At 39.7% G+C, this 13,858-nt stretch overlaps 2 protein-coding genes across 2 annotated transcripts in view; both read left to right on the top strand.

Moving 5' to 3' along the window:
* The window catches only part of LOC108238892 (calcitonin gene-related peptide-receptor component protein), a 6,139-nt gene extending 3,308 nt beyond the window's left edge, over positions 1 to 2,831 (top strand). Inside the window, exon 6 of the mRNA XM_017421253.3 lies at positions 1,613 to 2,831. Coding sequence (XP_017276742.1) covers positions 1,613 to 1,759 — 147 coding nt within the window. The 3' untranslated portion in view covers positions 1,760 to 2,831. The remainder of the gene's footprint in view (positions 1 to 1,612) is intronic.
* A 1,180-nt stretch (positions 2,832 to 4,011) lies between these two features.
* On the top strand, positions 4,012 to 13,843 carry LOC108238895 (protein-tyrosine sulfotransferase 1). Its single transcript, XM_017421256.3, has 6 exons — positions 4,012 to 4,289; positions 6,867 to 7,549; positions 8,205 to 8,363; positions 8,697 to 8,950; positions 12,440 to 12,641; positions 13,304 to 13,843. Exons 2-6 carry the CDS (start codon positions 7,142 to 7,144, stop codon positions 13,337 to 13,339), a joined length of 1,059 nt encoding a protein of 352 aa, XP_017276745.1. The 5' UTR covers positions 4,012 to 4,289; positions 6,867 to 7,141; the 3' UTR covers positions 13,340 to 13,843.
* The last annotated feature ends 15 nt before the right edge of the window (positions 13,844 to 13,858 follow it).

The following is a 13,858-nucleotide window of genomic DNA, read 5'->3' as shown; positions in this document are numbered from 1 at the left end:
TTGTAATCATCAAAATTAAACGAAATAAACATTTGAAATATATGAGTTTGTATGTAATGTATGAATATAATATACAAGTTTCACTTTTTAAATGGAATTACTGAAATCAATCTACTTTTTCATGATATTCTAATTTTATGACCAGCACCTATATGTTTTGTTCAAGGTGGTCTTGTAAAGGAGTATTTGTAACTTAAAAACAGTTTAATATTTTCCTGTTAAATACTGAATAAAAGCACCTGGTGTTATCTGCGCTCTGTTTGCAGAGCCACACACTGAGCTGAACCACAGCCTACAAACTAAAAACACTGAAGGGTTGCCTTGAAGGTTTTTACAGGAAACAAATGTGAGACTGAGAAAACAAAACATGCATAAAGTGAAACTAACAAAGATGGGAAACGAGATAAGTGATGAACTAAAAGAATGCAAAACGGGAAGTGGAAAATAGTAGCTGGTTGATTGTAGGAGTTTTAAGAATTTGGGTTTAGTTGTGTAAAAAAACATTTTTTAACTGGGTGGCAGGTTGTTTCATGGTGTGTAAAAATTCATACTGTGGTTTCTTCTAAGTATAATCCTTAGTAATATTCTTAAACTGTAAACAGAAAATACAGATGCACAGCCTGCTTGTTTTTTTGTATTTCGTTTTTGACTTCCAGTGATGCTTACCAAATATTACAGGGTCATTTATTTAGTAAATTACTGAAATAAAAAAATACAATATGCTTGAGATAACCCTTTTATTCCTAAGTATGATGGATGAAGTTTTTGTGAATTACTGAGATACTAACACCTATATTTTTATTTGTTGTTATTAATTAGTTATTGATTATTTTGTTTTGGTCTAAAAGAAACATAGCATAGCATTAACATTTTACTGTCAGGTTTTGTTAAATCTTCTGAAACTCTTTGGTTTGAAAATCTTTTTACAAACTTTATTTTATTTGATTTTTTTTACCACCTAAATGTTTAACTCCCTTTCAAATCACATTTTGCTTGATGAAGAGTTTAACTCGTAGCGCAGAAACTAAAACAGTCTGGTGTCTCTTCAACAATAACGTCAACAGATTCGAGCAGATTTGTAAAACCGTCCCCTCAGCATTCCTGATATTGAATTTTTATCACACAAAAAAAAGCCAAAGCAGGACATTCTGCTCACTCACATAAATGTGGTTGAAGATATTCCTCCCAGGGTTCATCCACTCTGTGGAAACGGCTGTGGTGTACGATGATGTTTAGCAGGAATTATCATTTTTTCCCCCATTTTATCACATTTCTTTCAGTCTGTAGAGTTTTGCCAGGCTTCACTGAATTGTAGATGTTTAAATTTCCAGTTTTCTGGGGCACTTCAAGAGTTGTTGACCTCATTTCAATTTGAACATCTGCAGTTCTAAAAAAGACTGCAAACTCCATCTGCATAGAAAATCACATGATTTGATCAGAACCCTAGAAAAGCTCTTAAATGGAGCCAAAGTTTTTTGTCTGTCTTAAATAGAGAACCAACGTTCTTGACATGATACCACTCAAAAACCCAGTTGCATTTCTTTAGGATGCTTATTTTTTTATGGAAAAAGAATATTTCTAATTTTGGCCTCCGTTTCCTCCTCGTGTTTAGATGGTGGAGGAGAGCGAAGAGCGTTTGTCAGAGGAGCAGATTGAGGAGCTGATCCAGACCGTCACAGACGTCCTGCCGGGCGACCCGGAGCAGGAAAATGCAGCTGCCGCTGACGCAGAGGCGGGCGAGGGTGGAGGACAGTCATGACGCAGGGACGGGCCAGAACTCAGCCGTGTGTGCGGAGAACTGGAGATCGGGTTAAAAATATTTCAGAACTGGACTGGACCAATACCCTTCATGTGCACCAGTTTGCTTTAAGGAACGACATGCCAACAGACCACCACTTAGAGGAGCTTGTTACTCATGTTGGTGTAGAGAGAATCACCTGTTTGCCTGGAAACAAACAGGAAGGACCAAAAGATGATCATCGACTTCAGCGCAACAGCTTCAGTCTGTCTTAAACTGTCTGTTTGAATCATGTCAGCAACAAACAGGGGAGTTTATATTTTTCCACCCACGTTTTATTATGAGCTGCAGCGCTTTCTCTGAATGTTTGTTTCAAAGGGAATATAAAATACATTGTCAGCCTGCAGGAAAAGGCTGAAAATATCTTCAGTGTATCGATCTTTTCTCCCAGTATCTTAATAGATGCAGCAGTGATTTAAAGAAGCTCCTTTAAACGCCATATTATTTATTTTCACTTAAAGTCTGCTCATTTATAAATTGACTCAGGAACGTATTTTCCCATGCACAGTTCTGTAAAGTTCAGCTTCACACCTAGTCATTTGAAAAACTCCTGTTTTGTGCATTTGCATCACCACAGAGGAAGGATGTTGGTTTCTGTTTTTGGCTTCCTGTTTGTTTATCACACCAGTCTTTGTGCTTACCGAGCAGTCGGGATACAGAAGAAGAAGCAGAAAGTTGTGGAGACTGATTTTGGACCAGCATGTTTCTTGTTGTTGGAGGTAAACGCAGAAGCAGCAGAAAACCGCAGCCTTTTTAAATAAACAAGTGAGAGAAACTGTAGTTCTGCAAACGTCTTTGGAGATTAAACTGACCGTACAGATAGGGTCTTTGTGTCCTGGCAAAAAGCACTGAGACTGTGGCAGACACACATTTAGATTTTATTTTCTACAATACTATATTTTTATTGTAATCAGTTGACCATAATTCTTATGGAAGAAAAAAAAAGAAATGTAACTGTAAATTAGCATCATTGGTGTTCTGTTTCTACAACCTATAACTGTGTTAATATTAATCATATTACCTTTTAAAATGACACTATTGTGATGTTTCTCTTTTTTTCTTTGCTCCAGTTGGTACTCAGTTATTTAAAAAGGCCTCTTTGTTTCTACAAGTTTTGTCGTCCAGCGATTTGGACAAAAATAATTCCAACATTACTTTCAAATCGTAAAAGGTCAGCAGGTGTACGCTGCAGCGTTTTACTGAACTACTGCACAAGGAGAAGTGGTTCTGTGTAGAGAACAGGATGAAAGAACAAAAGTAAAACATTTTACCCATCGCTACTGCTCACAAGGCTCGTCTCACCGAGCAGTGGTAACTTTGGTGTGATTGCATTTTGCATCCAAGTGGCTCAGTAATGTTACCCATAGGAATTAATGAGGCCCCCGAACAACAAAATCTCTTTGTCAGACTGCTGCAAACGCCCCCATTTCTGTGGTTTACCATCAAAACCGCGAAGACAGGCTCTGCTGCAGCACAAGCAAACTGTTTAAAGTTCACAGACTGGGATGAACAGGGTTAATAGATGCCCTGCAGCTCTTTTTTTAAGCCGTGTTGAAACTCATTCAAACATGCATTAACATACAGCAGCAGCCATGTATCGACTCATTGTTCTCTTGGCACTGTCCTGACAGCACATATAACTCATCTTGTATCAAAAAGGTCATTTATTATCATTCTCTAATTAATCAATTAGCTAGACTGAGGGATTGTAGATTATCAATGCAAACAAAAAGCCACTTTTCTTTCAAATTGCCTCAACATGAGCACACCTACTGTTATATATGAACAAAATCTGTTAATTATTCATGCATCTTATTACTCATTCATGAACGTCAGTGGTTATTTAATGTTTTATTGATTTATTTTGTCAGGTTTATTTAATCACACTTCCTCAGAAGCCTCGGTCCGACACGAGTATCCTCCCTTTGTAACATTGTAGGGGCATCGTAATGAAAAGATGGGTAAATTAAATGCGGCGGCTTTAACCCCCACACTGTGATTAAATTTCCCCGGTGGGCTCTTCACTGAGAGCACGCCGATCGATGTGGTAAAGTAATTTTAGCCTCAAGAGAGCAGGGGTGAGAGGAAAAAAAACAAAACAGTTTGTCAAAAATGGCGAAATCGCCCTTTAACACGCCAGCCAATGGGAATCGTCCAAGCAGATGTGGCGCAGTCGACCAATCAGCGACGAGCTTTCTCCGCCTCGATGCGCTCGTGTCCACTGTTTTTTCCCCTCTCTCTCTCTCTCTCTCTCTCTCGGTACGACCCTCTCGACTTCTCGGTTCAAAGTTACGCTCGAATCGGCAGGAATATGTTGTGTAATTCCGTGTTTTTAAATTTACAACATCTCGTGGACGTAACGACTGTGACCTGAGAGAGAAAATGGAGTGCCTTTGACGAGAGACGAGCTGCACGTTTTAGCCTTTTTGGGTCATTATTTTTTTTGTCGTGTTTCCGAAGAAAAAAAAATCATCAGTTTTCACGGACGCTGGTGAGTTGACACCATTTTATATCACGTTTGAGTTTTAAAACGCTGTTTGCTGCTGACACACACCGAAAGGGTCCGTCGGTAGCAGGTAAAAATGGGTGAATGTGGCAGGCTGTGCTGGTTTCCTTACCTGGTTGCCAGATTCGGGTACATTTTTTTTTTTGCTTTTTTATCGACGAGGTGTATTTGTACCTGCCCGGCCTCCGTACAATAACCCCTTTTTTTTACCATTTAAATGATCTTTACAGAGTGCGGCTCAAAATAAAAACGACAAGAGATGGGATTTCATGAGAGCCTTTATGTAAATGACCCTTACAACAGACAAGCATTTGTTTTTTCTAAAATACCAGTAAAGGGAAACTGTGGCTTGTTTTTTTTTACCTATCAGATCTAACCTTTGGCAGGAAGTCAGCTGTTCCTTTTTTAATTTTAAGCAGGAGATGATTCAAGTCTTGGGTTTCCTGTCAACTTTTTTTTTTTGGTCTTACTTTATTTTCAGCCAGTTCAACAAGCCTGTTATTTCATGCCATTATGGGTTTTTATTTCTTCTGTTTTGTTTGTTTGGCTTGTCTATGATCAGTGAGCACAGTGGCCCCTTTTTCAAGGTCAGGTTTGTAGATTTGTCTGAATGTTTTGTTTGTTTTAGCAAAAACCAGTTGAAGAGTCAGGCCCATCTTAGCCAAAGGTTCTTTTTTTAAAGCTATATTTCATGTTAAAAGTAGAGGAATGGTTATAAAAAGAAACAAAATCCACACAATATTCTTCTCAAATCAATGGTTGATGTGTCCTTAAATTTAAAAATTTGTGAACAGCTGCGTTTGTTTACAAATGAAAACAGCCGAAGTGACATCAATAACCACAGCCATGAATAAATCTGACAATTTTGATGTGTTTCTGCTCAGATTTGTTGATTAAAGTGCGTCGATAAGTGTTTTGTTTACATTAGGTTCGTACCTGCACTTCAGAACTGCATATCAATATATCAGAAAAACTACTGGAGTAAATAATTTTAAACTGCATCGTTTGATACAGTTCAGTTCAGGGTAATCTTTTCTGCGTTTGATTTCGTATTTTGTACTTTTTTAATGCAATGCAATGAAAGACAAGTCAGGTGTTTGTGGCGCTTTGAGTACAAAAATCTTGAATAATTTTGTTGGAATAACTCAATAATGTTATAGTTTATTATATATTCCTTTTTACTGTGCTTTCTGCATCACAAATAAACAGTTCAGTTTGTTTGTGTTGTGATTCAGACAATGTTTCAACAGACAAATAAAACAATTTTCATTGGCAAATGAAACCAGTATGTTGGCTTTTTCCAGGGTTAATAACAGAATTTAAAAATAACAAGAACCAGTTGTGGACAAAAATCTACTCTATAGTTGTTTTGTTTGATAAAGCGTTAAAACAAATTCAGAAGTCTCTAATTTTTCACTTATCAGTTGCAAAAATATTCCTTCTTTCTATTCCCATGAGAAGTAAACTGAATATGTTCAGAGCTTCGACAGTAATGTGTCATTGAAGATGACAAACAAAATATTAAAATAAGTTTTATTGCATTCTTAAAGTGAGAAAAATCTCTTCTTGTCCAGATGATGCAGTTCTTCAGATCTGTCAGGGTCGAGCAGCAGCTACAGATCATCTCACAAATCACTACAAATTCCCGCCGGCTTAATCTCTGCAGCGGATTTACTGCACATCCACAGTTTCTGTATACAAGTAGACTTTGCGTGGCTTAAGGCGGCACCTTTATCTCACATCCAAGCCCTGGTGTCCTCATTTCCAGCTGTTCTTCATTTCAGCTCTGATCATCAGAGATTTTTTTTTTCCAGGCAGGTCCCTCCAGCTAAGGGAGAGCAGTGGCTCCCCACATGGCATCCAGATGTTAGACTCCCTCCACATCCGGCCTAAACATGAAACATGGCAGAAAACCTTTGAGAGCAGCAGGGAAAAAAAGGGGCATTTCATGCTACTGGAATTGGTGCAGGGAAGATTCCTAAAATAACCTATGCTTGAGTGATACTTTGTACTATTTGTGTATTTTATTTATGTACTATCGCTGCGCACAAAGCTTTTGTGTTTTACTTTTATGCTAATAAGAGGAAGTAGATTAAAGCTTACTCCGCTGAAACTGTTTGTGTGCATATTGCAGAAGATAAATGGGGAAGTTGCAGCATGTCTTGCTTTGTAAGTAGTAATATGAGCTTTAACAAGTATTGCTCAATGTTTAAGTGTGAAAGAAGCTGTCAAGAAGAAAAAAAAACATGCTACATCCTATAGCCGTGAGATGAACTTGAACATAGCTTCAGTGGGTCCCCAGAGGAAAAATGAAACGTGACTACTTTAGGACGGAAAAACTGCATGCGTGCATTTCCTACCCTTGGAAAGTATGTGCAAGTCTTCTCAAAATAACAGCCTCCATCAATCCATGGATAGTGGTTTACGCGTGCAGAGCGGTGACTAAGATTTGGAGCTCTTAGTCAGAATTTTCAAGAAAACATCAGGAAACAAGAACTGTTTCGTAAATGATATAAAGAGATTTGCGAGCAGCTCATGCTGAAGTGTTTTTTCTGTTTTCAGGTGGGAATCATGGAGAAGAGACATGGCTGGCTGTGGAGCGCAGCAGGTTTGGATCCTGCAGTCTGACAGTAGGGCTCCAGAGCTGTAGAGGAGTGAGGAGCCATCTCAGCCCGCAGCGTCTTCAGCGTCTCCTCCAGCCGTCTCCCATGGACTCATCCCCGTCACCTTGACTGTCGGGGTTTTATCTGACTGACTGAATTTTAAAACACTCTCTTCTGATTCCTTTAATCTGCCCCTGAACATAGTTTTAAGTGACTCCCGACTCCCAAACAGCCATGAGGAGCAGCAGAATGAACCTGCTGGTGGGCTGCGTGCTCCTCTGTTCCGCCTCCTTGATCTACTTGAGCATGAGCGGGATAGACTGCCCCAGAAAAAGTCACCGCCATCGCTGGATGGAGCTCAACCTGGGGTCGGGCAATCAGAGCTTGCCCCTCGCCGACCACTTCCCCGAAGACACGCCCATCATCTTCATCGGGGGATTCCCGAGGAGCGGCACCACGCTGATGCGCGTCATGCTGGACGCCCACAACGCCGTGCGGTGCGGAGAGGAGACCCGGGTGATTCCTCGCCTCCTGGCCATGAGGTCCACCTGGAGTCGTTCGGTTAAGGAGAGGATGAGACTGGATGAGGCCGGCGTCACGGACCAGGTTTTGGACTCAGCTGTGCGAGCGTTCCTGCTAGAGGTGGGTTGGTTGTTGCAGACTGCGCTGAACAGTGATTCTAAAACTGTACACAGCAAACAAACACATTTTTAAAGTTGCTTAAGCTAATAATCATCAGCATTTTTGTTTGTAAATGTCTGAAACGATACTCTGTCGTTGAACTGATATTTATACTCAGTATGTTATGTTTGTTTTTGAAACTGCAGTCAACTGTTGTCTCATTGTTTCTTAAAAAAACACACACACAGACCTTATAAAAAAAAGTTTAAACAACATGAAAATAAGAAAAGTGATTGTGTTTCAGTTTAGGAGGTCGTTTTTCTTGCTGTCAGTTATAGATGATGAGACCTAAACCACTCTGATATTTCCTGAAAGATGCTTATCTTATCGTAGGATATAAACTGGAAACATTTAGCCTGACTGTCCAATAGTAAGAAAACACACCAGTCAGCACAAAAAGCTGTATTTAAACAGGGTAAAAAACGGATCTATTTGGTTAAAAAAAAAACTTTTGTGTTTAATATAACTGCTCCGTTTCTAAACAGTGATGTTTATGCTTTACATCTCAGTATTAAAAACTAATTTTAATGGTTTTATAATAAGAAGCAACAGTGTGCATGTAAAAAAAAGCCCTTGTTTGTCATGTTGAATCACTGTTTTTGTATCTTCACTCCAGATAATAGTTGGCCACGGGGAGCCTGCGCCTCGCCTTTGCAACAAGGACCCGTTCACACTTAAGTCTCTGTCTTACTTGGCCCGCATCTTTCCCAAAGCGAAATTTATTCTCATGCTACGAGATGGACGAGCAACTGTTCATTCCATGATATCACGCAAGGTAAGTTGTTTTTCGCTTTCCGTTGGGGCAGACAAACGTCCTCGCAGGCTTGATGTTTCAGAGCTGTTTCGCCATCGATTTGTGCTGATGCTGCAGTGTCTGTGAGGAATTTACGGTCTGGGCACAAGCTGTTGCCACACAACAAGAAAACTGACAGTTTTATGTGTTTGTCTCTTTTATTTCCTATGGTGTCCTGAGATATGTGGCTGTAAGAAACTTAACAACCTTGCTTCTACGTATCTGATACTTTAGCGTACAGCCACATATCTCGATATAAAATGGCAAATGAGCATAACCTTGGCCTCTTGTGTCGACCTTCTTCTCATGTGGCAGGTGACCATCTCGGGGTTTGACCTGACGAGCTACAGAGACTGTCTGACGAAGTGGAGCAGTGCCGTCGAGACCATGTTCACCCAGTGCCAGGCGGCTGGGGACTCCAAATGCCTGCCCGTCCAATACGAGCACCTCGTTCTCAACCCAGAGCAGGAAATGAAGAAGCTGCTAAATTTCCTGGAGCTGCAGTGGGACCCGTCGGTGTTGCACCACGAAGAGCTGATTGGAAAGGCCGGTGGCGTGTCTCTGTCCAAGTGAGTGCTTAAAATGTTGCGTAACAAACTTCTCAGTATTCTTTCGCTCATGCCTTTACATGCATATAGTTTTAATTTTATGTTGTGAGGTTTTGAAATAAATATGTAACTTTGAGACTTTTTTTGTTTTTGGTAACTGAAGTTTTTTTTTCGTTTTCTTTTCTTTTAAAAATATATCCTTTCGCTTCTGCTGTGGTAACGGTGGCAAAAGTTTCAGAAGCACCTATCTCGAAACCTCAGTGCACTCATCTGAAATTCTCTGCCTTATCGTGCCTTCAGGGCTCAGCAGAAATAAGCTCAAGGCTGTTTGAACATCGTTGAAACATCTCATCTCTTCAAAATGCTGCTCCTAAAATGTCAAACTGATCCTAAATTTTAAGCAGACGAGAGACTTGAAGTTGTTACACCTTTGCATCTTGATGAAAAAGAAAATCAGTCAGTCACCTCAGAAATTAAACATCTGAAAGATCTGTTCAGTTTGGGGGGGTGTTTTAAAACATACATTTTAATCAGTTACAAAATGTATAAAAGTTTAACACAGCCAATGAAAAAAAAGGAAGTGCTGCAGAACTGGTGAATCTTTGTCTCAACACTTTTTGTTGTTCTCTCTCTCTCTCTCTGGAAAAAGCTGATTAAGTGTTTACCAGAACTTGTTCTGAAGAGATGTTTAGGAAGTAGTCTAACCACACATCAAAACCAAAAAACAAAAAAAAAAAATTAAAAACCCTTTTAAGAAACCACAGGGCAAAGTAGGCCAAAGCCACTTTGGCTCTCATACGCAGGGTGGAGACACAATATGGTTTGTAAACACAGATAATGGCACACATTCATTCATTTTTTTTATTTTTTCCCCCCACAAGAATGCTGATAGTTTCCATTTGGTTAGTACATGTAAGAAAAGATAAGGCACTAAATCAAAAGAAGATTACACTGTTTGTTTGATTCCAGTCTGCTGGGTTCGAGGCTGTTTGAGGAGGTCTTATTTTATTATTACACCAGTAATTTGCACAATATACTTGTTGTTCATACTTCTTCAGGGGACGTTTTACTCCTCATCAGTGTGACAGTAAGAAGGCCTGAAGGAGAATGGAGGGAGTAACTTTTAGACTCTTTAAGAAAACAGCAGCCAGAACCGTCTGAAACCAGAAGTATGTAGATTGTTCTGACCTGACCTCTCGCCGCTTCTGCAGAGTGCGCGAAGGACACATAATCAGATTTATTCTCCACAACAAAGGGCAGCTTTCATTCTCAGAGCTCACACACGTTTCTCAGCTTCGTTAGCTTTTTCTCAGACCAACAAGACTTCGCAGTTAATTACTGTAAGAAATTTACAAACGCAGCTTAAATGCTCTCCATCAGCTGTTATCAGTATTTTCATCCTCATCCTCATCATCCTCTACTGTATGTGGGTGAAAGAAAGGTGACACAGGTAACTCAACACTGTATTGATTAAACTAAAATAAAACTTTGGTCCATAGGATGGAGCGACGCGTATAGATCATCAAATCACTGACATACTATAGTAGACTTTATAGTCCAGACTAAATAGCAGTTTCAAGAACATCTTTTATATGATAAACGCACAGCAAGGTGCACAAAAGTGAAAATGAATGAAGCAAAACATGGAGCAGAAAAGAGTGATGGTAGTTATTGGGAGTAGCGTCTCCAGTCCTGGTGATACGACGGCACACACTAACGGTTTAAGTAACAGGGCATAAAAAGTCTCGTTGTTTTGGAGAGATTAGAGATTAAGCCACTCCTCTTTACAGTGTCGGTTTAGCTCGTTGAGGTTCTTGGGAAATAATTCATGCACAACCCTCTTAAGGTCCAACCGCATCGATTCAGTCGGGTTGACATCTGGTCTTTGAGTGTGGCGTTGCAAAGCATTGATTCTTTCCTTTTGCAGATAATCTATTGTAGATTTCCTGTTGTGGTTTGGATCGCTGTTATCGTTGCATAATTCAATTTGGGCCGAGCTTTAACTGTTGGACGGATCGTTTCACATCGAAGTCAGATACTTTGGTACGCAGAGGGAGTTCATGGTTGAAACAAGCCCAGACTGTCGCCCTTTCACCTCTGTGCTTGACAGCTGTTTCAGGGGTTTATGCTCACGGGCTGAGTTTGGTTCTCCTCAGACACCGAGCTCTGTCAAATACCAGTTCATTTTCACTTTGTTCCAGAGGTTTTGTGGTTTGTTCCGATACAGCTTTGCAAACTTAAGATCCGCTGCCAAGCTCATTTTAGAGAGAAGAAGACAGCTCGTCCAAACAAGCTTGTTTTTAATCTTTTTCTAAACAAACTGAGGCCACTACGCTTTAATCTGTTTCTCACAGTCTGACATCACATCAAAATTATTGACGTTCTTGAATGTTTTCCACTTATGAATACTCTTTCTAGCTTTCATAAAAAAGTCGCAAGTTATTCCTTTTTTCAGCTCCTGTATGAGAGGGCCTGTTTAAGTGGGGGGATTTATTTTATTTTTGAAGATTTGCACTAAAAGTTGCAGCTTTAAAATTATTAATTGGCAAGCTACCTCAAAATACTACCAACAAAACAACAACCAAAAAAAATTATTATTATTAATTATGTTATTACTTAAGAACATGTTCAAAACACAACTCAAACATAACTTTTGGTCTGGGAGATCAGGAGATTATGATGTGTAGTTTTGTTATTTTTTAGTGTTTCAGATTGTTTGAATTAAGGTTGCGAGGCGGATTTACTCCCAACTCGAGTCACGCGCTCGAGTCCACGGGGGATGCCAGAGTTTTCCTCTAAAGCAATCAAACTTTTTCAAGGTCGAGCAAAGCTTACAGACCGCCCACAGTAGATAGTTGTTTTTTTTTCCTGTTGCTCTGCTCATTTGTGGCTGTTTAAGCATCTCTTTGCAGACCAGATGCTCAGGAGATTTGGTGGGAATCCGTCTGCTGCTCATCGCCAAACTGAGCTGTGAAGGATTTAGGCCCCAGTCTGAGAGAATTAGTAGCACTCTTATTTTTGATCAGTTCTGAAGCAGCCGGTGCACTGAAACCTAAAAGAAGCTTCACAGGTTTTATAACCCATCAGGTGTGGTCTGTTATACTTCTGAATTATTTATAGAAGACTTCTCAGAAGAGTTTGACTTGACTATTAAAAATTGCAAATTAAGGCATTCTTTAAATCTGGATGCACTTCGTGTTTATTATTTTTTCAGGATTTCTCCTGCAGCTTTTTAAAAAATCCTTTAGGAGTATCATTGTTTGTATCTAACTTACCAGTAATTGAGTATTTTATACTTTTATCTTTTCATTTAGTTTACACTGACTGCTTTATTTCCCCCCCAACTGTAAAAACACAAGTTCTGTATGCCTAAAAGCATCATATATCATGTTCTTTTTTGTATTAGTAAGATGTCATAGTTAACTGCAATAACTTGCAATGGTAATATTGTAAAAAACGAATGTCCGGCTGTTTTCTTTGTAAGATTAAGCGACCATTTGTTGTGTGCAGGGTTGAGCGTTCGACAGACCAGGTGATGAAGCCGGTGAACACAGACGCCCTCTCCAAGTGGGTGGGGAACATCCCCCCCGACGTGGTCAGCGACATGGCAGAAATCGCCCCCATGCTTGCTCGCCTGGGCTACGACCCTCACGCCAACCCGCCCGACTACAGAAAAGTGCAGCCCCTGGTTTCTCCCCTCAACTACTCGCAGGTGAGCTGGACGGACTGAGAATCACTTCTCTTCTGTTTATTGCTTTGACTACATCTGCCTTCAACAAAACATTTGTTAAATTTTCATAAATAGCACTTAAAGCTGCTCAATTACGTCTTCAAATAAGCAAGTACAGACAGGAAATTTAAAAATAAAATAAATGTTATGTTTTTGATACTCATCTTCACAGCTCTTCTTTTATTTTGTTATATCTCAGCTGCTTTTGCTCCGACAGTTTAGTGAATTTTAGGACAATTCCCCAAAAAGGGAGTCCAAAATATCTCTTAAAGCGGCGCTGCTGTCTGGGGGCAGTGATCAATTAGTTACCTAAATGTGGAGAGATGAAAGCTTTGGTTGCAAATTAAATCTCTTTTTTTGATTGTTTTGTTTTCACAAAGTTGTGACGCATCGTAAACGTCTAAATCCAATCTGTGACGGTTATGGGTTTGCATCAACGTAAGCAGCTGCTGTATATGTTTTCAACTCAGTAACATTGAAATCTTCACAGTGATGAATTCTCACTCATCTGCAGCGATAACCAGGCCTGCAAATAGTTTACTGTCATTCTAATTTAGCTGCAAATGCAGAGTTTATTACCACACATTCCCAGTCTTGATGATTGCTCCTTAAACCTGTGAACGTGTTGTCTCTTCTCTCCTTAGAAAGGGAAAACGGCAGACTCTCCTCACCCCAGTTAAGCACGGTTCCTGTGTTTCTCTCCATACGGATGCACCTTAAACACAAACTTCCAGTTCAGCAGTATTTACACCTTACGGGAGACCTTCGTGTTGCCACTGGTGTAATTTTAAATCTCTCTCAAGTTCTCGATCGTACACTAACAGGATGTTTAAATGACAGACTCATTGAGTAGTTTGAGGTTCAGCTCTTCGTCTGAAGTGAACGACCTGCTCACAATCCATCATTTCATCCATGGTGAACTGTATCACGCTGCGTTTTGACACATCCTGTCACCTCCTACTTGAAAGTGTTTCAACATGTCTGTAAGTTGTAATGACTTCATCACAATGTGAATGTCTTCAATTTATTCACTGAGAACTCAGTGTTCATGAATGACTGTATATTTTTGAAGATGTATGTTTATTTTCTTAATAAATTATTTTGAATTTGGCCATTCACTAAGGATTTTTAATTGTTGATTATTGTTGAATAATAACAATAAAAAGAGCCAAATTTTCACCTCATAATGTTGTGTATAC

This window comes from Kryptolebias marmoratus, linkage group LG13 (genome assembly GCF_001649575.2).
Source record: "Kryptolebias marmoratus isolate JLee-2015 linkage group LG13, ASM164957v2, whole genome shotgun sequence".
NCBI lineage: Eukaryota > Metazoa > Chordata > Actinopteri > Cyprinodontiformes > Rivulidae > Kryptolebias > Kryptolebias marmoratus.
The sequence above is the reverse complement of the archived record's forward strand: the minus strand, read 5'-3'. Positions and strand labels throughout refer to the sequence as shown.